The sequence below is a fragment of the Schistocerca piceifrons genome, chromosome 4 (assembly GCF_021461385.2).
Source record: "Schistocerca piceifrons isolate TAMUIC-IGC-003096 chromosome 4, iqSchPice1.1, whole genome shotgun sequence".
In the NCBI taxonomy this organism is placed as follows: Eukaryota; Metazoa; Arthropoda; class Insecta; order Orthoptera; family Acrididae; genus Schistocerca; species Schistocerca piceifrons.
Genome location: NC_060141.1, coordinates 252,467,036 through 252,491,912, shown reverse-complemented (window position 1 = coordinate 252,491,912; position 24,877 = coordinate 252,467,036). Strand labels below are relative to the sequence as shown.

Here is a 24,877-nt window from a genome sequence, read left to right as displayed (position 1 = left end):
TATGAATATTTCTGTTCTGGATCAGGTTTCGGACCCACATACCTACTTTGGAGGAGACCTAGGGATGATTGCAGTCTTGGGAAAAGGAACGAAATAATTGAACTATACTGTTCCAAGAGATTGAGATCCTTGAAAGAAGAGATACGAATTCCAGTACCATATTTTTCAACGACTCTAGTTCAATCAAGTACAAGTAAAATAAGAGTCCTGTTCCTTTAAATGGCTACCGGTTCATCAAATAAAATAAATTATTCTAATGTAAGTAAGTTCACTGGCGACAGTATTTCTTTTTACCATGACTTTCGCCTATGTCATTTCCCTACGTAAATTGGCTCTGCCCAGTTGGTAATGAAAGAACATGATGTTTAATGCGGATTCTGGATTATAACGTCTTTCTATCGAGGTTCCTAGAGGTAATGTAAATACGTTTGTGCCTCTTAAAAGTATATGCCTGAACCCACGCACTGCACCTGTGATAGTTCATTCCACCAGACCATTGGGGCCACATTTGGCTCTGAGCACTATGGGACTTAACATCTACGGGCATCAGTCCCCTAGAACTTAGAACTACAAAAACCGAACTAACCTAAGGACATCACACAACACCCAGCCATCACGAGGCAGAGAAAATACCTGACCCCGCCGGGAATCGAACCCGGGAACCCGGGCGTGGGAAGCGAGAACGCTACCGCACGACCACAAGATGCGGGCGGGGCCACATTTCCCAGCCCCAGGAGTGTGCTGTAACGGATGATGTGCTTAGCTTACAATGTCAGTCACGGTGGAAAAAATACGAGTCTATTAAATGGTTAAGTAGAAGGAAGCTTTTGACGCAGAAATTATGCTATTCTCATGTCAGCAGGATGGAAAGACTCTTTTCTAGACATCATAGCCTCGGTGTGAAGCCACTTTGGAATTTTCACTAATTCAGAAAATTTCTTAGTTCGAGAAAATCCACTGTGAAGTGAAGTGTGAAGTTACCCGATAATTCGGTTAGTACCGTCATTATTATTATCGTTTTCTTCATGCCGCTGCTGGAACACATGTACTTGAAGATTATTTAATGCCTTTTGGTCATTACAGTAGTAGTTGCCTAAGAACAGGCTCTTTATCCGTCAACGGAATCCTTTTCAAGTTAATATCAAACATCAGCATTTACTCGTAGATTACATTAAAACTAAAGTAACTGATGAAGGCGTTACTTGATAACAAAAACGCGCTGCCTTTCTTCATTTACTTGCGACCAGAAGTGGCTGTCGAATACTGCCAAACCAAAAGCCAAGGGATCTTACTGCCTTCCGTTATACGTTTCTGTCAGTTCTTCGACAAGATTTGGTCGACGTGACCTGTTTAAAGTTGTGTATGACAGAGAGTGTTTTAGAATATCAATTGTTTTCCTTTGCAATAAACAGAAAGATTTTCATTCTAAGCTATCCAAGTCCAAAATTTTACCATTGGGTAGATGTAATAAAATAGATAGGGTGTAGTACCAAATTATTGTTGTCTCCGTGCTGTCGTACTAGTTTCCTAATTATTGTTTATATTCTTCTAGTTCCTATATGGTTGGGTAGTTACTTCTTTGATGTCTGGAAGCCACGTAAACTTGATAGCCGTCATTCCTCCTAAATTGACGCTCACCCTTAGAGATCTCAACTTCCAGAATCTCTTTCTTTACCTAGGACTTGTGTGTTGTTAAAATGTATTTTCTGGCTAGCAACAGTTTCTCTCGTATTCCGCTACACTTTATATGGCATTGGTGCTCAATTTAAAGCGACTTTTTATCGTCGCCACAGTTTCGACTATACAGGGTGGTCCATTGATAGTGACAGGGCCAAATATCTCACGAAATAAGCGTCAAAAGAAAAAAACTACTAAGAACGAAACTTGTCTAGCTTGAAGGGGGAAACCAGATGGCGCTATGGTTGGCCCGCTAGATGGCGGTGCCATAGGTCAAACGGATATCAACTGCGTTTTTTTTTAATAGGAACCCCCCTTTTTAATTACATATTCGTGTAGTACGTAAAGAAATATGAATGTTTTAGTTGAACCACTTTTTTCGCTTTGTGATAGATGGCGCTGTAATAGTCACAAACATGTAAGTACGTGGTATCACGTAACATTCCGCCAGTGCAGACGGTATTTGCTTCGTGATACATTACCCGTGTTAAAATGGACCGTTTACCAATTGCGGAAAAGGTCGATATCGTGTTGATGTATGGCTATTGTGATCAAAATGCCCAACGGGCGTGTGTTACCTATGCTGCTCGGTATCCTGGACGACATCATCCAAGTGTCCGGATTCTATAATGTTGGAAAGTATTTCACAGTTGCAAAACTCGCATCCGACTCATTGACCTTACATTTAGTCGCTGACCATAAATTCTAGCTCAGAATGACCTCAGTTTAAGTAACCTAATGTAGCGAAGACTGTTTGCCAGTGCTCTTCCTCACCGTAAAATACGCAGTTCACTCATTGGGCCCCATAAGTACACTGTAACAGCAATTTCTGTGTGTAGGCGATGCATACGGATTGTAGAATTTAGTGGTGCTCTCTCTTCCACTTCTGTATACAATATGCCTGACCTAAACGGGCCCTTTATCATTACAGGCCCTGGGCAGTGTCACATCATACTGACGACAGTAATGTTCTTATAATGACAACCTCACTGTTCGTTTTACCTGATTTTGTAATCATTTAAATAAAACATCATGACCTTACAGTGGGAGACACTTCGTCACCCTTTGGTATGGTGCTTCGACGACCAATCCACCGGTCATGAAATATGTGTTCAATACCGCTTCAAACGCACGCAAGCTATGTGCCGTACGACCATCATGTTGGAAGTACATCGCCATTACGTCATGCAGTGAAACATCTTGTGGTGACATCGGTAGAACATTACGTAGGAAATCAGCATACATTGCACCATTTAGATTGCCATCGATAAAATGGGGGCCAGTTATCCTTCCTCCCATAATGCCGCACCAGACATTAATCAGCCAAGGTCGCTGATGTTGCACTTGTCGCAGCCATCGTGAATTTCCGTTGTTGGTGAATGACGCTTTGTCGCTAAATAGAACTCGTGAAAAAACTCTGTCATCGTCCCGTAATTTCTCTTGTGTCTAGTGGCAAAACTGCACACGACGTTCAAAGTCGTCGCCATGCAATTCCTGGTGAATAGAAATATGGTACAGATGCAATCGATGTTGATGTAGCATTCTCAACACCGACATTTTTGAGATTCCCGATTCTCGCGCAGTTTGTCTGCTTCTGATGTGCGGATTAGCCGCGACAGCAGCTAAAACACCTACTTGGGCATCATCATTTGTTGCAGGTCGTGGTTGACGTTTCACATTAACTATCCGGCGAACGATCCGGACACTTGGATGATGTCGTCCAGGATACCGAGCAGCATAGGTAACACACGCCCGTTGGGCATTTTGATCACAATAGCCATACATCAACACGATATCGACCTTTTCCGCAATTGGTAAACGGTCCATTTTAACACGGGTAATTTATCACGAAGCAAATACCGTCTGCACTGGCGGAATGTTACGTGATACCACGTACTTACATGTTTGTGACTATTACAGCGCCATCTATCACAAAGCGAAAAAAGTGGTTCAACTAAAACATTCATATTTCTTTACGTACTACACGAATATGTAATTAAAAAGGGGGGTTCCTATTAAAAAAAACGCAGTTGATATCCGTTTGACCTATGGCACCGCCATCTAGCGGGCCAACCATAGCGCCATCTGGTTTCCCCCTTCAAGCTAGACAAGTTTCGTTCTTAGTAGTTTTTTTCTTTTGACGCTTATTTCGTGAGATATTTGGCCCTGTCACTATCAATGGACCACCCTGTATAGTCGAAACTGTGGCGACGATAAAAAGTCGCTTTAAATTGAGCACCAATGCCATATAAAGTGTAGCGGAATACGAGAGAAACTGTTGCTAGCCAGAAAATACATTTTAACAACACACAAGTCCTAGGTAAAGAAAGAGATTCTGGAAGTTGAGATCTCTAAGGGTGAGCGTCAATTTAGGAGGAATGACGGCTATCAAGTTTACGTGGCTTCCAGACATCAAAGAAGTAACTACCCAACCATATAGGAACTAGAAGAATATAAACAATAATTAGGAAACTAGTATGACAGCACGAAGACAACAATAATTTGGTACTACACCCTATCTATTTTATTACATCCACCCAATGATGACGATCCACCAGTGAGAGGTTGGAACTTTATTTTACAGCGCCATCTCTTCGGAAAAATGCGAGAAAATATCATTTTTATAAACGAACGCGACGCAGTTTTTCGATACCGTTCCGTCAGCCGGGAATAACAAACGACTCCTGAACTTTTGGGAGAAGTTTGAAGAGGACTTGGCATCAACGCCCATAAGATCTTATTTTTATTTCTCGGTCTATTTAGTACGGAAATGGCAGAAGAAACTCACTTGGGGTGCTTGTCGAACATGACGGGCAGGTATTCGTCCACGGGCATGAGCTTGTCGAGCGGCTTGGCGTCCACCAGCTTGCGGGCGCCCTGCCGGCTCAGCAGGTACCCCAGCGTCCAGTAGGAGTAGCTGGCCTTCACCAGGTTGTCACTGCCCTCCACAAACGGCTCCTCGGCTTCCTGCATCCTCTTGCGTCCCAGGTATCTGCGCACAAAAACAAAACGTCGTCACTGGCACTTAGCAGCAGACCTTCGTGAGAAATGTAGTTGCTAGGTCGCACTAGTATAAGTACGACATTTTCGAATGTGTACTTGCTAAACCCCCGACACAACTACAATTTGTATTCCGTCCTTCACTTCGCCTTCACACTGACACTATATATGTCAATTGGAGAGCAAGATACAAATGTTGGGTACAGCTATATAGCTCATGTAACGAATGGGATACTATTAGCGTCCAAGGCAACAAAAAACTGTACCGCATAGTGACGTACGGGATACAAATTGTACATGTGTCGTCTTCTTGTCTCCGTGTAGTTCAATTGAAGTACAGGTTGCAAATGTAACGTACCTCTATTTCCACCTTTTTGTTACCAGTGTACATATATAGAGGTCAACGGAAGTCTGGTATACAGATATTACATACGAAGGTCCTTCTGTCATCAGTAGTACTGATATGTACGTAAGAAAAGACTGTTAGTAATAGCGGAGACGAAATAAAAAACACATCTACAATTTGTATCCCGTGTTCCATTTAGGGTTTACTGAAGCGGAGGATACATCGTTCAAATGAAGAACACGACAATAATGCTAGTGAAAACGAAGAAATTGACTTACGACAAACTCGTATTCCGTACTGTACTTAGGCAACACACTTCGAATGAGCTTTTAATTTGTATCGAGTGTTTCATTTACGGTTTAGTGAAGCAGGCGATACATAGTTCAAGTGAACAACGGTACAGCAATGCTAGCTAAAACTAAGAAATCGACGTACGCTAAACTTGTATCCCGTACTGCACTTAAGCAATACAGTTCGAAAGAGTTTCGAGATACAACTGACATACACGTAACGTGATGTATTCTTTGCTAGTAATATATGTCAGTCATTTCTTTCCATTGTATTGTGCGGAGAAATACTAAGATACAAACACGCGATATCGTTAACGTGAAAATACTACTGGCCCTTATATATGTGAAGTACAGCTTTTCTCTCTCGAATTCCTTTGTTTCTGAATCTTCTTCTCGGCTCTTTCATCTTTGTAATACATGCTCTCTGGCCAATTCTGACGTCATTGGACAAAGTCGACGGGTTGTATCCCCTGATAAACTTGACCCCCTGCTTCACTAGACCCGAATTATTTCATTTCGTACTACACTGGAAGCGATACGACGGGTCGCTGCATGTTTCAACCCGTACACTGAGCGAGCAGTAAAAACCAAGAAGAAGTTTGGAAACAGAATTAACATTCAACGTTGAACAATAACACTTTAGAAAATGAATTTTTACCATCAGTTGTTTTATTTATTGATTTCGGTTATAGACTATCATCGTTGAATGTCTGTCAACATCGAATTTGAAAAAAAAAATATTTTTTTTGAAAGAATGCAATGTACACGAAAATGACATAACAAACCAAAAATATGGATCAAATTTACATATGTACACTTACATGGTAAAACAGATCAGTTATAAACATGCCCCGATTTCCTTAGAAGCTGATACGAGTTCATCGAGATTGTCACAGTGAAACCACCCAAACAACTCCTTGAAATATTAACGAACATATTTCACAAGGACGGGTTACGATAGTTGTTTGGGTGGTTTCACTGTGACAATGGCGGTACGGAAAAACCTCGAGGAGGGGGGGGGGGGGGCGCTAAATATAAGGGCGAGTTTCCAATGATGGTGTCATCCAGCAATTGTGTGTGTGTGTGTGTGTGTGTGTGTGTGTGTGTGTGTGTGTGTGTAGCTTTTATTGTCCATTCCGTTCCTTTCTAGTGCTTTCGATAGATGGCCTATATCACAACAATGCGTTTTTAGGAATCTTCTCGAAAGTCACTATTACCGGAGATATACGCATCAACCGGAGATATATGCATCAGTAGTTTCCCATACCTAATCCGTATTACATGTTAGGTATGAGAAACTACTGTTACGTTATTAGTAAAAATATGTAATTGCTATGAATTACTATTATTAATACTTCACAATGAACTGATCACTCTCACTCCTGACTAATCTACACACTTGCACTTGCTACAACTAGTACTGTTTACTTATTCATTCTTCAGTCTTAATATTTCTGCTTCTGAATGAAACTAGCTTCCTATTAGGCGAATAGTCCGTAGTTAGAACGCTACGAATCGAAAGTTCTCTGTACAAGAAAACAGTAGAATATTCGCGACTTTTCTCGAACAAATGCAACCAGAGGGGAGGACAACGTATCGATATCACTAGAATGGCCGCGACGTTTCTCGTAGGTATGTGTTACCTATCTAAGTGCCAGACAGAAACGTATAAAATACAATGATACGGACGCGCATGCTACATAGGAAAGTACAACTACTCGATAACTCGATTCAGCTGACGAAGCAAGCAGGTGGCAATGGCAATGACATTGGCTCCCCAGGGGGGTGGGGGGGGGGGAAGGGGGGTGGGGGGGGAGGGGGGGGAGGGGGGGAGGGGGGGTAAGGGGGGACCCGCGCGCCCCCCACATGTATCCGCCACGACCTTGATTTCGTACCAGCTTAAAAGGAAAACGGAATATGTTTTTAACTGATCTGTTTTATCTTGCAGTATACATATTTTTGATTAGTTATGTCATCTTCGTGTAAACTGGATTTCTTAAAACATTTCTTCAAATTCGATATTGACATCTATCCATCACCGAAATCGGTAGATGATATATATGTTACATGAAACAGCTGCCAGTTATAATGCATTTTCTAAAATACTAAACAGCGGTTGGTTTCTCGTCTGATGGAAACAGTACAAAATACTTTAAGGTTTGCTTGCTGCATTTGTAATCCTGTCAGAGATGGCAAAGGACTCCGAAGATAAACTGATCCGTATGAATAGTGTCTTGAAAAAAGGTTATGAGTGAACAGAAGTAAAATAAGGAGAATGTGCTGTAGTTAGTCGAGTTAAAGCAAACGATACTGGAGGATTTCAAATAGGAAATGAGATAGTAACTGTAATAGATGAGTTTTTGCTATTTGGGTAGCAAAATAAATAAGGATGGCCGGAGTAGAGTGTATATAAAATACGGCACGGCAATAGCAACTAAAGTATTTCTGAGAAAAAGTATTTCTGAGAAAAAGTATTTCTTAATACCCAATATCAATGTGCCTGGAAGACATGTCTGGGATGTGAAACAAGGTCAATAGAAAGAACTGGCAAGAACAGAATAGAATCGTCTGGAAAGGGTGGTAAAGAAGAATACTGAAAATAAATGAGTTGATGGCATGAATAGTGAAGAGACAAGAAATCGATTTAGGGAGGAAAGAAATTTATGGCACAGAGTGACTAAAAGAAGGGATCCGTGACAGGACACATCCTCAGACATCAAGAAACAATTAATTTGATAATGGAGTTGAAGTGGAGAGGGTGGGGGCGGAGGTAAAATTATAGAGGGAGATACAATAACTATGTAGAGATGAAATGGCTTGCGTAGAGCAGGCTCATGGAGTTCAGCATCAAACCGTCTTCATATTGAAGACGTCGACAATATATTATCTCGGTGCTGGGTACCAAATTGCATACTGCTGAACACGATCAAAGGAAGGATATAGTAATAATGATAATAATAATAATAATAATAATAATAATAATAATAATAATAATAATAATAATTTTATTATTAATATTCGGCAAAGTACAGGCAGACTTGGCCGTAGCGATAACCAATTTGGTCACGTGACTAGTTACAGCAACGTTCCAGTTCAAAGTAGTGCGGGCTCTTACATAATCTCAAAGTACGAGAACGGAAAGGAATCACTGAAAATGCGTTCGAGATCGACATCATGTGTACGTAAACACACAGAAATTCTGGATTTTTTTCTGCGACAATGGACACAGATACATTAAAATAGTTTCGTTCTAGGTTTTTCTGGAGGAAAGCCCCCTACCACTCATTTTAACTTGAAATTCTTCTGAAGCACAAACATGCTCGGCTTGTTTTTGAATGAAAGCAACGGAAGCTCAATAATGGGCCATTTCACCAACAGCCAGTACTACGCCAAGCATAAAAAGATAGCAATGATTTCTTGTTAACATTAAATTATTGACAGTGAGAATACGATCGAGTGACAGTACCTACCAGAAAATGAGACTGAACGTGCAAACAAGATGTTAAAAGTATCATAGTTCGATGGCTTGCAAATTATGGCAAGGTCCAAAGCGCACTGGGATTCAAGTTCTGTCTCCACCACATAGAAGAAGCAGTGAAGCGTACGCAATACACATGCGGGTAATCGTGTTGATTTGTTACACGGAAGTTCCTGCACGTTCTTACAAAAAATAAAGCATCTGAATTAAAGGGGCCCGTAGTTTTCTCAAATGAAGCACACAGGCATACATGTCACACTATCATTAAATGTCGTGGGTTAAGAAGGAACTGTTAAACAGAAGTTCCGGTTAAGAAGGAACTGTTATACTAAGCTATGCATGGCACTGGCGCATAAATTTGTAGCAAGTGGCACTGTTCCACTTGTACACTACAGAGCTACTATGAATGATTCATTCGTTTTCAAAGTTTTGCATTTTCCAAAGTATTATACGTGCACATATGACTGATGCATGAACAGACTGGTAAATTCAGGAAGTCTGCATTCTTCACTGTACAAAACGTTCCATGAGCGCCCCTCTTACACGTGTCCAAGCAGTGTATGTACTATGTGTGTATTGTTCCAGACCTAGAAACGACGGAGAGGCTTCGTCCCCACCGTAGCCCTCTGCGGTTCACAACCCCACAACAGGATACAGTAGTCCATTCACCCCACCGCCGACCCACACCGAACCCAGGGTTATTGTGCTAGTAATTACAGCTATTATTATTTCTTTCCTTTCTCAGACGTTATCTGGTTAAAAATGGAAAGTGACGCGGACCTTGATCAAGCGTGACTTCCTTTTAACTGTAAGGTATATGTTACATTGCATTTAGGAACTTTCGGGTAATTGAACATGTATCAATAATTACAGATTGCTGTAGTTGTATATATAAGTTTGGATGTAGCTGTATTGCGTTGATGTACTGGTGGATATTGTGTGGTATGACTCCTGTAGTTGATAGTACACTCCTGGAAATGGAAAAAAGAACACATTGACACCGGTGTGTCAGACCCACCATACTTGCTCCGGACACTGCGAGAGGGCTGTACAAGCAATGATCACACGCACGGCACAGCGGACACACCAGGAACCGCGGTGTTGGCCGTCGAATGGCGCTAGCTGCGCAGCATTTGTGCACCGCCGCCGTCAGTGTCAGCCAGTTTGCCGTGGCATACGGAGCTCCATCGCAGTCTTTAACACTGGTAGCATGCCGCGACAGCGTGGACGTGAACCGTATGTGCAGTTGACGGACTTTGAGCGAGGGCGTATAGTGGGCATGCGGGAGGCCGGGTGGACGTACCGCCGAATTGCTCAACACGTGGGGCGTGAGGTCTCCACAGTACATCGATGTTGTCGCCAGTGGTCGGCGGAAGGTGCACGTGCCCGTCGACCTGGGACCGGACCGCAGCGACGCACGGATGCACGCCAAGACCGTAGGATCCTACGCAGTGCCGTAGGGGACCGCACCGCCACTTCCCAGCAAATTAGGGACACTGTTGCTCCTGGGGTATCGGCGAGGACCATTCGCAACCGTCTCCATGAAGCTGGGCTACGGTCCCGCACACCGTTAGGCCGTCTTCCGCTCATGCCCCGACATCGTGCAGCCCGCCTCCAGTGGTGTCGCGACAGGCGTGAATGGAGGGACGAATGGAGACGTGTCATCTTCAGCGATGAGAGTCGCTTCTGCCTTGGTGCCATTGATGGTCGTATGCGTGTTTGGCGCCGTGCAGGTGAGCGCCACAATCAGGACTGCATACGACCGAGGCACACAGGGCCAACACCCGGCATCATGGTGTGGGGAGCGATCTCCTACACTGGCCGTACACCACTGGTGATCGTCGAGGGGACACTGAATAGTGCACGGTACATCCAAACCGTCATCGAACCCATCGTTCTACCATTCCTAGACCGGCAAGGGAACTTGCTGTTCCAACAGGACAATGCACGTCCGCATGTATCCCGTGCCACCCAACGTGCTCTAGAAGGTGTAAGTCAACTACCCTGGCCAGCAAGATCTGTACTAGTGCCGACATTGCGCATGCTCTGTTGCCTGTGTCTATGTGCCTGTGGTTCTGTCAGTGTGATCATGTGATGTATCTGACCCCAGGAATGTGTCAATAAAGTTTCCCCTTCCTGGGACAATGAATTCACGGTGTTCTTATTTCAATTTCCAGGAGTGTATAATCGGTATAATGTCAACTTTATCCCGATGCCACATGTCATTGACTTCCTCAGCCAGTTGGATGTATTTTTCAAATTTTTCTCCTGTTTTCTTCTGTATATTTGTTGTATTGGGTATGGATATTTCGATTAGTTGTGTTAATTTCTTCTTTTTATTGGTGAGTATGATGTCAGATTTGTTATGTGGTGTTGTTTTATCAGTTATAATGGTTCTGTTCCATTATAATGTGTATTCATCATTCTCCAGCACATTTTGTGGTGCATACTTGTATGTGGGAACGTGTTGTTTTATTAGTTTATGTTGTATGTCAAGTTGTTGATGTAGTATTTTTGCTACAGTGTCAAGTCTTCTGGTGTATTCTGTATTTGCTAGTATTGTACATTCGCTTGTGATGTGATCTACTGTTTCTATTTGTTGTTTGCAAAGTCTGCATTTATCTGTTGTGGTATTGGGATCTTTAATAATATGCTTGCTGTAATATCTGGTGTTTATTGTTTGATCCTGTATTGTAATCACGAATCCTTCTGTCTCACTGAATATATTGCCTTTTCTTAGCCATGTGTTGGATGCGTCTTGATCGATGTGTGGCTGTGTTAGATGATACGGGTGTTTGCCATGTAGTGTTTTCTTTTTCCAATTTTCTTTCTTCGTATCTGTTGATGTAATGTGATCTAAAGGGTTGTAGAAGTGGTTATGAAATTGCAATGGTGTAGCCGATGTATTTATATGAATGATTGCTTTGTGTATTTTGCTAGTTTCTGCTCGTTCTATAAAGAATTTTCTTAAATTGTCTACCTGTCCATAATATAGGTTTTTTATGTCGATAAATCCCCTTCCTCCTCCCTTTCTGCTTACTATGAATCTTTCTGTTGCTGAATGTATGTGATGTATTCTATATTTGTGGCATTGTGATCGTGTAAGTGTATTGAGTGCTTCTAGTTCTGTGTTACTCCATTTGACCTCTCCAAATGAGTAGGTCAATATTGGTATAGCATAAGTATTTATAGCTTTTGTCTTGTTTCTTGCTGTCAATTCTGTTTTCAGTATTTTTGTTAGTCTTTGTCTATATTTTTCTTTTAGTTCTTCTTTAATATTTATATTATCTACTCCTATTTTTTGTCTGTATCCTAGATATTAATAGGCATCTGTTTTTTCCATCGCTTCTATGCAGTCGCTGTGGTTATCGAATAGCTATTATTATTATTATTATTATTATTATTATTAGTAGTAGTAGTAGTAGTAGTAGTAGTAGTAGTATTAACTAGCTGTTCCTGGCTACACACTGCTGTGGCTCAGTCTGATTAAACAGAAAAGAAAGAAAAGAGAAAGCACACGTTCTTAATACGTAAGGGAATTGTATGTATTGGATATATGTCCTAACTCCTTCTCCCCCCTGTGTCTGTCCATCTCCTCCTCAACTTCTCTTTCTCCATCTCTGTCTCGCTCTCTCTGTTCATCACCTTCTCCTCCCTCTCTCTCTCCATCTCCTCCTCCCTTACTGTCCATCTCCTTTTTCCCTTGTCTCTCTCCAAGTCCTGCCCCCCTCTCTCCCCGCTCTCTGACCATCACTTCCTCCCCCTTTCTATATCCATCTCATCTCCCTCTCTCTGTCCATCTCTGCCTCATCTCTCCGGCCTCTCCTCCTTTCCGCTTTCTGTGACCATTTCTTCCCACCCCTCTGTCCACCGATACCCTCCCTCTTACCTTGGGCCTTGTTTATTGTTATTGCAAATTCAAATTATGTAGTAGTTATCAAACCATAGCTGGTAAGCCATAAATACAATTTTTCCATTTGATAACAACGTCTCACTATTATATTATGTATTAAAAATTTATAGTCTTTATGTGTGCAAGCGTTTATGACAGTAACGTTTAAAATTTGAAATAAATCGGTCGAGCACGTTATGAGATATTTGGTAACAATTCCCCTTTATATATTTTACATATATTTAAATATTATATAAATTAAAAATACATGGCGTGTGTCCATCTGAATGTTCATTGGAGTACTGAGTAAGAATATAAAGTAAATCAGTAAATAAATTTTCGAGGCTTTTGGTTATAACGTTTCCTCTTTACAAAATAAAGATTTATTTATGTATTATTATTAATAGTCGCAAAGCTCCCAGAGTGGAAGACACTAAGTAAAGATGGTTCATTTTCCGTTCTTCTTGTTCTTCTGGCAGGTGCTGACAGATGTGATTATTACCGAAACCGACCTCGGGGAAGATCAGTTCGGTTCCAGTAGAAATGTAGGAACACGCGAGGCAATACTAACCATATGACTTATCTTAAACCTAAGTTAAGAAGAGGCACACCTATGTTTACAGATTCTGTATATTTAGAGAAAGCTTTTGATAATACTGAGTGGGATACATCCTTTGAAATTCTAAAGCTAACACGTATACAGTACAAGAAACGAACGGTCATTTACAACTTGTACAATAACCAGACTGCAGTTATAAGAGCCGGGACATGGAAGGAAAGCAGTAGTTTGGGAGGGAAAGAGGTAGGGCTGTAGCCTATTCCTGGAGTTATATAAGCTGTACACAGAGGGAGCATAAACGAAAGCAAAATGAAATTTGGAGAGTGAATTAAAGTTCGCGGAAAAGAAATACAAACTTCGAGGTTTTCTGATGACATTGTAATTCTGTCAGAAACAGCTAAGGACTTAAAAAATAAAGTAACAAAAAAGAACATTTGAACAAACAAGGGTAGCGAAATGTAATCGAATCAAATCAGATGACGCTGGAGGAACTGATTCTTCCGTCGGTTCTTGGTAAAAGAACATTATAATAAATGAAAGCATTATATCTTCTATTCTACAGGATTAATTTAACGAGTTGACCGGTTTTCGGCTTCCAGGACCATCGTCAGAGTTTAACTGACTTGTCGCCAAAGATGTTACAACGTTTGCAAAAACACTGGAAAAGATGTTTCACATCTAGATTGAGGCACACAGTAAATGACATCTTTGACACTGTAGTGGTTATGCAATTTAAAAGGTAAAAAGCTCAACAATAAATAAATATAATCGGAGGAAAGATGAAAAATATTAACACTAAATCCGAAAACCGTGCCTGCATAATAGTTTACATTAAAAAATGACCTTGAGCACTATGGGACTTAACTTCTAAGGTCATCCGTCCTCTTGAACTTAGAACTACTTAAACCTAACTAACCTAAGGACATCACACACATGCATGCCCGAGGCAGGATTCGAACCTGCTACCGTAGCGGTCGCGCGGGTCCAGACTGTAGCGCCTAGAACCGCTCGGCCGGCTTACATTAAAAAAGCAAATCCAATAAAGTAAAGTAAAATTAGTACTTGATAAGGCTACTACAAGAGGTATTAGATATGGAAAGTGTTACAAAAACCAATTAAAGGAAAGAATTAAGAATTGTAACAACGGAATACATAGGCACTCTCAATAAAATAAAAGAAATCAACAAATAAAGAAAAATGGAGCAATATGAAGGAACACACAGTATGGGAAGAAATGGAAAACTGAGAGACCACTTTTCCTGTTTGTACCCACAGACTGCCCATATACAGGGTGTGTTTGGCAAAGCTGCAGAAAACGATTCATGAGAGGGAAAGGAACAAAAAGGGTCATACGGATACTTGTATATGGACAATAATGGGTTCCAAGGGAGGTACACCTACTTGAAAGTGGTGCTGGAAGAGGTTTGACAACATCAAGTGGGCCGGCAGCATGGGGTAAGCCAGAAGACCGTCTGTGAAATTACCCACAGCTGCCGCTATCCATTTTACTCATAAAGCGTGCACGCCTTGTTACCTACAGACTCGACTCCACGGAGACGCCTTTGTCGCTGGTTCATCGCACAGGCCACTACGATGCTGGGACTTACGTCACCTATCCCATTAACAGAGGGGCTACCTTTACGAGGGACGATATATAATGAGTAGACAAAAGTCATGGGATACCGATATGCACGTATACCAGTGGCGGTAGTATCGCGTACACAAGGTATAAAAGTGCGGTGCATTGGTGGAGATGACATTTGTACTCAGATGATTCACGTAAAACGGTGTCCGACATGATTGCGGCAGCACGATGGGAATCAGTAGACTTTGAACGACGAATGGCAGTTGGCACTAGACGCATGGGACATTCCATTTCGGAAGTCGTAAGGAAATTCAGTATTCCGAGATCCACAGTGTCAAGAGTGGGCCGAGAATACCAAATTTCAGGCATTACGTTTCACCACGGACAACGCAGAGGCTGAAAGTTTTCACTAAACAATCGAGAGAAGCTGGGTGTAAGACAGGGATGTAGTCATACGGCCCTACTGTTCAATTTGAATATCGAAGAAGGAATGATGAAAACAAAAGAAAGTTTCAGGAGTGGAATTAAAATTCAAGATGGAAGGATATCAATGGTACGATTCGCTGATGACATTCTATCCTAAGTGAAAGTGAAGAAAAAGTAAATAATCTGCTGAATGGAATGAACATCCTAATGAGTACAGAATTTGTATTAAGAGTAAATCGAAGAAAGACTGAAGTAATGAGAAGTAGGAGAAACGAGAACAGCGAGAAACTTAACATCAGGATTGATGGTCACGAAGCAGATGATCTTAAGGAATCCAACTACCTAGGCAGGAAAATAACTAATGACAGACGGAGCGGAGGAGGACATCAAAAGCAGACTAGCACTGGCAAAATGAGCATTCATGGCCTAGAAAAGTATACTATTATCAGAACTGTGCCTCAATTTGAGAAATTACGTTTGGAGCACAGCATAATATGGCAGTGAAATATGGACTGTGGGGAAACCGGAACAGAAGAAATGGCTCTGAGCACTATGCGAATTAACTTCTGAGGTCATCAGTCGCCTAGAACTTAGAGCTAATTAAACCTAACTAACCTAAGGACATCACACACATCCATGCCCGAGGCAGGATTCGAACCTGCGACCTTAGCGGTCGCTCGGTTCCAGACTGTAGCGCCCAGAACCGCACGGCCATTCCGGCCGGCTCGGAACAGAAGAGGATCGAGGCATTTGAGATCTGGTGCTACAGAACGAATGTTTAAAATTAGGTGGACTGATAAGGCAAGGAATGAGGAGGTTCTGCGCAGAATTGGAGAGAAGCCACTGCTCGAGCGTTTGGGATCCCTATCAGGTCGGATTGAGGGAGGACATAGAAGCAATTCAGAGGCGGGCTGCTAGATTTGTTACTGGTAGGTTTGATCATCACGCGAGTGTTGCGGAAATGCTTCAGGAACTCGGGTGGGAATCTCTAGAGGAAAGGAGGCGTTCTTTTCGTGAATTGCTACTGAGGAAATTTAGAGATCCAGCATTTGAGGCTGACTGCGGTACAATTTTACTGCCGCCAACTTACATTTCGCGGAAAGACCACAAAGATAACATAAGAGAGATTAGGGCTCGTACAGAGGCATATAGGCAGTCATTTTTCCCTCGTTTTGTTTGGGAGTGGAACAGGGAGATACGATGCTAGTTGTGGTACTAAGTACCCTCCGCCACGCACCGTATGGTGGATTGCGGAGTATGTATGTAGATGTAGATGTGGAAAATACTGACAAGGAGGGCAGGATGATAGGATATCTGTGAAGACATAAGAGCCATGGTAGGTGAAGGAGCTGTAGAGGGAAAGAAACTGTAGATGAAGACAGAGTTTGGAATACATCAAGCAAATAATTGACGTAGGTTGCAAGTGCTACTGTGAGATGAAGAGGTTGGCATAGGAAAGAAATCCGTGGCAGGCTGCATTAACCTTGTCAGAAGACTGATTAAAAAAAACAGATGACTTTAGTTGCAAATGTGGTACCATATCCCTCCAGCGACCTACCAAGGTCTCATTGCCTGTATGCCAAGACGTGTCGCCTTTGTTATACGTGCGAGAAGTGGACATACCGGCTATTAGGTAAGCAGTCTTAAACTTCTGACTGATCAGTGTATGCACAACTGTACTGAAAGCATTGACATCGCGATGCGTTTTCCTTCGTCATCAATATACTGTACTTGTTTACTGTAACGTCACCATGTATTTCCCATGACAAGCAAGTGCAATAATATAGTGGTTTAGTGGTTGCGTATTATAGGAAAGAAGCACTCCTTGGTGTGAATAGCGGCGTAATCGAAAGGTTGCAAAAATGCTTAAGAGCACCCATGTTGCAGTCTTGTTTGTTCGTTCATAGCGAGCAGAGCGTAATGTCTTGGTGAATTTAACAAAGATGCTATCTAGACCCTGTTCTGCAGGTCATCTTAAGCAGACCAGACACAGACCGAATGCTCTGTATCCTTTGATGTGCCACAGAGCGCCATTTTGAGGCTCTGGCGACTGTTTCGGCATACATGATATGTTCGTCGTAGGCCTGTACAAGATCGAACAAAATAACTACCCCACAGCAGGCCCAAGAGTTGGCCGTAACTGCGCGATGAAGTCGGAGTACACGTGCAAGACAATTGGCCGCAGTGCTCACTCCAGCACACACTGTCTAGTCTATTGTGGAATCGGCAACATCAAAATTCGACCATGAATGAATGGGAAATGTCACTGATGAATCCCACTTCAGCTTGCAAAGTATTTCTCGTCGCACGTTACTCTTGAGAGAACCTGGTTGCCGATAACACCCGAGGAACATTGGGGAACCAGACCAGTTTGATGGCCTCATGGTGTGGGTAGCAGTCATACTGAATGGCCGTACAGAGGAGCACATCTTCGTTGGTGGTCGGAGGAATACTGTAGCCACTCAGAGGTATAGAGGTGCGGTACTGCCACCACATGTTCGTTTCTTCACAGGTGGAGTTGATCCAGACTCCCTCTTTATGGACGATAACGCCCATCCGCATAGAGCTGCTCTGGTGGACGGGTTTCTTGAAAATGAACATATTCGTTGCATGGACTGGCCAGCGAGGTCTTAGGACTTGAATCCTATGGAACATACCTGGGATGCATTAGGGAGGCAAACTGCATCCTTTCAGCCTCTACCAAGGATACTTCCAGGCCTCCACACTGCTCTTGTTGAGAAAGGGATCGACTGCCAAGAGAGCTCCTGAACCATCCGGTAGAGAGCATGCCACGTCACTGTGCAATATGGTTGGGTGTTACATGTAATCATATCCTCTGTTAACAGCTTCTTTTGTGGTGAAAGAGATTTTTCGATTTGTGTCAGTTTCTTACAAATGTTTGTCTTAGCTGTCAGAACTTTTCTAATATTGTATTTCGGGCGCTGAAGTATGACAAATATCCGGTGGTTAAGCTGCAGCTTGTTCATCCAATGCTCCCGACGTCCTGATACAGCAATATGTTCTTTTTATTATGCTTAACTTTTGGACACTAGTGTATTTGTAGTCCATTTTCTCTGTTGGCGTTTTACCATTTCAGCAATGGCCTCGTGCAAACACTCGCCATGTTCTTCGCTGGCGGTGCCGAGGTTTTCAAGGACGAAATCGAGATAGCAGTCGAAAACGAGTATTGTTAACGATACATTGCATCCCACGACGTTGTAGTTCTCAATAAACTCAATGACTAGTTTTCTGTAATGTTCAAACCTGTAGTTTCCTAGAAAGCTTATAACAATGTTTTTGAAAGGGTATCATGAGGCTGATTGTTGCATATTTAACAGGCTTTCAAACTGTGACTCCTTTGTATGTCACCTAATTTGAGGGCCAATAAATATTGCCTCTTTTAGTTTCGCTTCACTGATCTTTGGAAACTTGGTTTTTAGGAAGAGAAACACACCGACGTCACGACCCACTGATTTCACAAAATTCTCGACCGTACCTAGTATGATATGTTATGGAGGCCATAAGATATTGTCAGCACTTCGAAGTCGTTGATGAACAACATTTGCCAGTCCTGGACTGAACGACTACCTTTTGAAAGCTCTTCTTAATATAATGATTGATTCTATCTCTGATCTCTTATATCCCACACGCACAATAAGCAGCAAAATTTTGTATGGCCAAGTTGTAATGCAAGTAAAACAGATATCACTTTAAAATCTGCACATATATGCCATGGATAGTCATCGCATCAGGTACTGGATATCAAGAGATGCATGTTCGTGTAACTTTCCTTCATACCAAGTGCGAGAGCTACACGAATGGATCGAAACGTATTTCTTTTATGTAGTAACACCCCGTTAAAGCTTGTTTTCAAGGAGTCAGTGAAGAAATCTTTTGGTTTATGTTCAACATACAGTGATTCCATCAAAGAACAAAAATTATTACAGAAAAACTATGCCCTCCTGTTTAGAAAATAGATGCTCAAATTCCATTTGGCGTAGACGGAAATAACTTACTATGGTGCCATCCTGCGGGCGATGCGTCTTTCAATCTTGAAGCAAATAACTGTTTTATTTTTACATACCCGAAATCACAAATTAAGCCATTTGGATTGTCCTGTGTTAGAAAATAAAGTTTATTTACAGTACCCTTCCACAAAATCTGTTGTTGCAATTCAATAATGTCAACACTTTATTTCTTCCACCAAATTTTTGTCGCTTGGTGGAGCTGATATGGAAAGCCCTGATGCATGAGGCACTGGCTGAATTGCTGATTGTTCATTGTATGTTTGAACTATGAACTATTTTCAGATATATTTGTCATGCAGAAGTTGTTGTCTATTCCATGAGCTCTAGATCCCCGCCACATCATAGCAGCTGCTGAAAGCATAACACGTGATCCTTTTAGCCAGCCATTTAATAACGCTACTTTTGGCACAACAGATATCTGTAGCCCAAAACCTATTCTGGTCTATTCCGTTGTCAAAACAACACTCTTATGTTCTTTTAAGTAGAGGAGTCAAATTTCGCTTTTGCTCTTTTAAAGCGAATTCGCCGTAACAAAAATTATTTTTATCGTTACACATTTGCAAGACATGTTCCTCTTTGCAAAACACAATTCTTAATAACGCACACTATTAGCTGATACTAGACAAGTCAGATCACAGCTGACGAACACACTGAATTAGATTCTTCCATTAAATAAAGCTTATGGTCCTCTGACAAATAAGCAGGACACTTTCTACCTATAACAGATCATCTTGCTTATATGTTGTTAGAGCAAACCTTTGCCTGGCCGGGAAAGCCGGTACAGTCAGGAAATGTTCATTGTTGAACATTTTTGTCACTCTTGAAGTGATAGACAACAGTCGCTAAAAGCAAATATGTCAGCTGGCCCAATAGCTCTTTTACATTTTGTTGATTACTTCTAATCACCTTGCGCTATGAAAAGTTTTTTTTTAGTATTACAAAAAACTGTTGGATGACGGTACATTTCTTATTTCATTTGTGGATTTGGCAGATGCAAATACTTAAGGATCAGCTGTAATTCAACATTTTAATTGTTGATCAGTGTAATCGGAAGTGAATGACATTAATGCCGAATACCGGTATATAGTTTTCGGTCTCGCTAGCAGTTACAGTCCTGATGACATTTTAAGCCTTAAGGGGTGAGAATAGCAGCAGCAAGGATTGAAATGAAAGGCATAACTCTGCGAGGTAGCGCAGCGGCAAGACAATGGACTGATATTTATACGTTATATAGATTTAGGTTTTTCCGTGCCTTACGTAAATGGCTTAAAGCAGATGCCGGGATGGCTCTTTCTTAAACGCCATGTATGATCTTTTCAAATCCTTCTCCAAATCTAGCTTCTCCTCCATCTCTCTAACGACTTCGTCGTCTATGAAACCTTACGTGTCCTTTCCCTCTTTTGCTTGAAGCTATGTCAACCAAACTAGGTACATACTGTGTACTGCTTATGCAAAGAAAAAAAAAAATACTAAGGGGTAAGACATGTCTAGTAACACAAGAAGTAGGGGGTACGAAGGGGGCGGTTTGCAAAAATAATAGAAAGAGACAAAAATTAGTGACACGTAGATTGCATTCGTGGTTTCTAGATTGACTGGCGAAAAATTCAATAATAAGTGACAAGTAGGGGTGGTGGGGATGGGACGAGGGATGACATGTACATCGTAACTGTGAAATGCATGGAGCAATTTCAACTAAAAGTGATGCGCGTGTCACTTATTACGTGGTGAGACTGAGTGACGTAAGTAACCGGGAAACGGCACGGGATCAGTAATGAAACAAAAAAAAAATCATTAAGCAAGCTACACGATATTACTCAAGAAAATATGAGATAAGAAGGTTTGAATTTAATGACTCATCGACGAGCTCGGATGAGACAAGGATGACGGAAGGAAATGTTCTCGTTGGAGTCCTTCCGACTCACAAGAAAAACTTTCTTAGAATAGTTACATGCGGTTTGAATGCCACCACTATTACGACTACTACTGCTTCTACCACCACCACCACCACCACCACTACTACTACTACTACTACTACTACTACTACTACTACTAAACAGGAGGCCGGAACCTAAACCAACCGTCACTTGACTCGGTGCCGGGAGTGAATGAGTGTTGGAAGAATAGGGAAATATCGCCATGATTTGTTGGTCCTGACGGGCATCTGAAGAACGCTCTTTCTTTCTAGTCAACACACCAAATCGTACGTGCAATTCGAGAGGTAGCTGGTCGCAGAGTGTAAGCAACGTTTGCACTGATGGTCTGTGAAGACGAAATATGTGATATGAAAGGGCACTACTGGGTAGTCGTGACTGGACAACACGTATGTTATCTGAGAGGCTGCACTCCGCACCTAAGTGCGCGCAAACAGAGGCCACATGCCACACGGTCGGTCGGCTCTGGACAGTGAGGGTACGGCGATACGTTGTAGACACTGCCGGAAGTTACCTCTAATCTGAATTCTCGTGTGCTGTCAGGAAGTCTGAACAGCAGGCGGCGCACTGAATCACTTGCTGCAATGAACTTCCAACCTTATAGAGTTGCAAATTAAAATGTCTTTCGTTCTTTGCTGTATCCCCGTGTCATGTTAAAAAAATCATTATAATTGTAGATTAACACTCTTCGCATTGCTGAAGTTATCAAGGTTCGTATACAGGGTGGATAAGGTATTGTACAGCATGTACGGTATCGCGTTTGCAGTTATATGAGCCTAAGTACATGGAAATCAGGCAGTAATGGAGAAGGGAGTGATGCAAGGTTACAGCCTGCTCCCATATAACTGAATCTACATCGAGTAAGAAGTAAAGGAAACCACGGTGACGTATGAAAAAAAAGAAAAAAGAAAATTAAATTTCAGCAACAAGAGGTAAAATTTTGTAGGTTTTGCGATAACATTTTACAGCTACCGCAGAAAGTCAAATGGCTTTGAATTCAGTTGAATTCAATGGATAACATCTAGCAAAGAAGTTACAACATACACATCAACAAGTGTCATGGAATATAGTCGAATTACATCAGGAGATCCTAAGGGAATTAGATCAGGAAATGAAACACTAAAAGTCGTAAACGAGTTTTTCTATTCGGGCCACTATAATTTATGGTGACCGAAGCAGAGGGGATACAAAATGTAACGGGTGTTCTGGAAGTAAGGACAAATTTGAATTTTGCGCATTTTTGTCGTATGACGTTTTGCGGCCGTGTTTTTTTCATGTCTGTTACCTGTGATCCTTCCCATTAGCACCCTAATAGCTTTAGTGTAACGATAATTGTTGTTTGACGTTAATTTTCGTAGCAGATGAGAACTGAGCAACGTATCCGAGCGATAAAAAAGATATTACAAAAACAGTGAAAAACAGTGAAAATGCCACGGCAACCGTTCGTGAATTGCGTGTGACTCATCACTTCGGAAGTTGATCCGGAAGTTGGAGACCTTGGGTTCTATGTCAAACGTTAAGAAAACAGGACGGCCGCGTTCTGTTCTAACACAAGAAAACATTGCTGTCGTGCGTGACAATGTGATCGTAAACCCCAGAAAATCTGTTCGCCGGCGAGCTCAACAATTGAATTTATCGCCAAGTTCACTGCATGAAATCGTTTCAAAATATCTGAAACTGAATGCGTACAAGATACAACTTACATAAGAGTTGAAGCCTGAAGATCATGGAAAGAGACATCGTTTTGCTCAATGGGTCTTGGCTCGACCAGCGGAGAACGAGATCTCCACAAAAAGAATAATTTCCTCAGATGAGGCGCACTTCCACCTAGTGGGTACGTCTATAAGCAGAACTGCAGAATTTGGGGTGATGAAAATCCGCGAGTGGCTGAGGACGATGAGATCCATCCACAACGCATGACTGTGTGGTGTGGGTTCTGGGCAGGAGCAGTGATCGATCCGTACTTTTTTGTAAATGATGCAGGAGTTGCGTCACTGTGAACGGCGAACGTTACCGAAACATGCTTTCTGATTCGTTTTTCCTTTTATCGATGAAAATTGTTTGGTTTCAACAACATGGTGTGACATGACACACATACCGTGAAATGATTGCTCAGCTGAATGAAAAGTTTCCTCAAAAATTTCTCTCTTTGCGTGGCAACCAGGAGTTGTCTGCCAGATCAAGCGATCTTACGCATTTGCGACTCTTTTATGGGGACTTGTGAAATGAAAAGTGTACTGAACAAAGCGTAAACAATACTCCAATTGAAGGATGAAATTAAAAGGGTTATTAACGGCATCCCACCAGATGTGTGTGAATACGTCATCGAGAACTTCAATGAACGCATTGCTCGTTGCCGCGCGGCCTTGGGTGGTCACACAGAGGCTATAATTTTTCACATATAAATAGAAGAAGTTAGTTAATATGTTTGTAAAGAAGCATTACATTTTCAATAAATTTTGTATGTTCTATAGCTCTTTAATATTCATCCTCCTTCTCAGACACCCTCTAGAATGTCAATGGCAAGAAAAGTGTTTCTGAAGAAGAGAAGTTTGTTAACATTGAATATAAATTTGAGTGTTAGGAGGTCTTTTCTGAAGGCATTTGCATGGAGTGTAGCGTTGTACTGAAGTGAAATGTGGACGATAAACAGTGCAGAAATGCAGAAAATTACATGGGCACATAAGATAACTAATGAAGAGGCACTGAAAGAAATCGGTGATAATAGAAATTTATGGAACATCACTAAGAGATGGCCTATTTTGATTGGACTTGGCCCGAGGTATCAAACATCAAATTATAGTTAAATTGAGAACTGAGGGAAGTGGAGGGGGTAAAATTACAAACTGTGGGGGGGGGGGGGGGGTTAAAGTTAAAACAGTACGCAGGTTCAGCTGCTTGTGTGGTGAAGTGTGCAGTAGCTCTGCAGAGGTGAAAAGGCTGGCACAGGACAGACTAACATGAAGAGTTGTGTCAAACGAGTCTTTGGACTGTAGACTGAGCAAAACAAATACAATTTTCTTAGCTGTAAAGGATGGTTATGATTAAACTTTCGCTAGTTAAGAAAGCCCCCATGAAAAACGAATGATCGTAGGACAATGAAACTTTGTGGAAATATCAATAAGCACATGTGGAAGAGAAATAATAAATAAACCGTTGAAGGAAACCCATTTTAATTTCCACACGAGACGATAACATTTGTTAGCCGTGTACCATGTGCACGTTCCAGGTTACGGACATTGCTCAATGTGACGACCAACCCCATCCACGACAGCCTGGAACCGCACTAGAGACTGTTCTACTGCTACCCGAAACGCTCAGGTCGGATGTTGGCTACCTCCCTCGCTATGCTCATCTTCAGCCCCCAAATGTGCACGCTGCGTTCAGCAGTTTTAGCCATGGCACCAATAGCTTCAAAAATTTGGGGCGCAATCGGCCGTCACCTCTATCAGGAGCAACCCCCATATCGCCAGTGAATTCCAACTCCTCCGTATTCCTTTAATGCGTCGATACTCGGGGAGAGCAGCGACACTACTGCTGTTGTTCTCACAATACAGCTTTACGGGCGAAGCCCTGCTAAACTCGTGCAGACCAATGCAAACTGCGACTGCGCTGGCGCCTAATGACAATTCATGACACGCACTACAAACAACGCAAACCCTGCA

General features: G+C 42.0%; 1 protein-coding gene across 2 annotated transcripts in view; it reads right to left on the bottom strand.

Moving 5' to 3' along the window:
* The window catches only part of LOC124795534 (glycosyltransferase 25 family member), an 869,126-nt gene that overhangs the window by 16,045 nt on the left and 828,204 nt on the right, over positions 1-24,877 (bottom strand). For both annotated transcript variants that reach the window (XR_007016720.1, XM_047259606.1), the window contains exon 9: positions 4,466-4,669. Coding sequence is in view for 1 of the 2 variants with exons in the window: in XM_047259606.1 (XP_047115562.1) it covers positions 4,466-4,669 (204 nt within the window). In the remaining variant the exon portion in view is untranslated. The remainder of the gene's footprint in view (positions 1-4,465; positions 4,670-24,877) is intronic.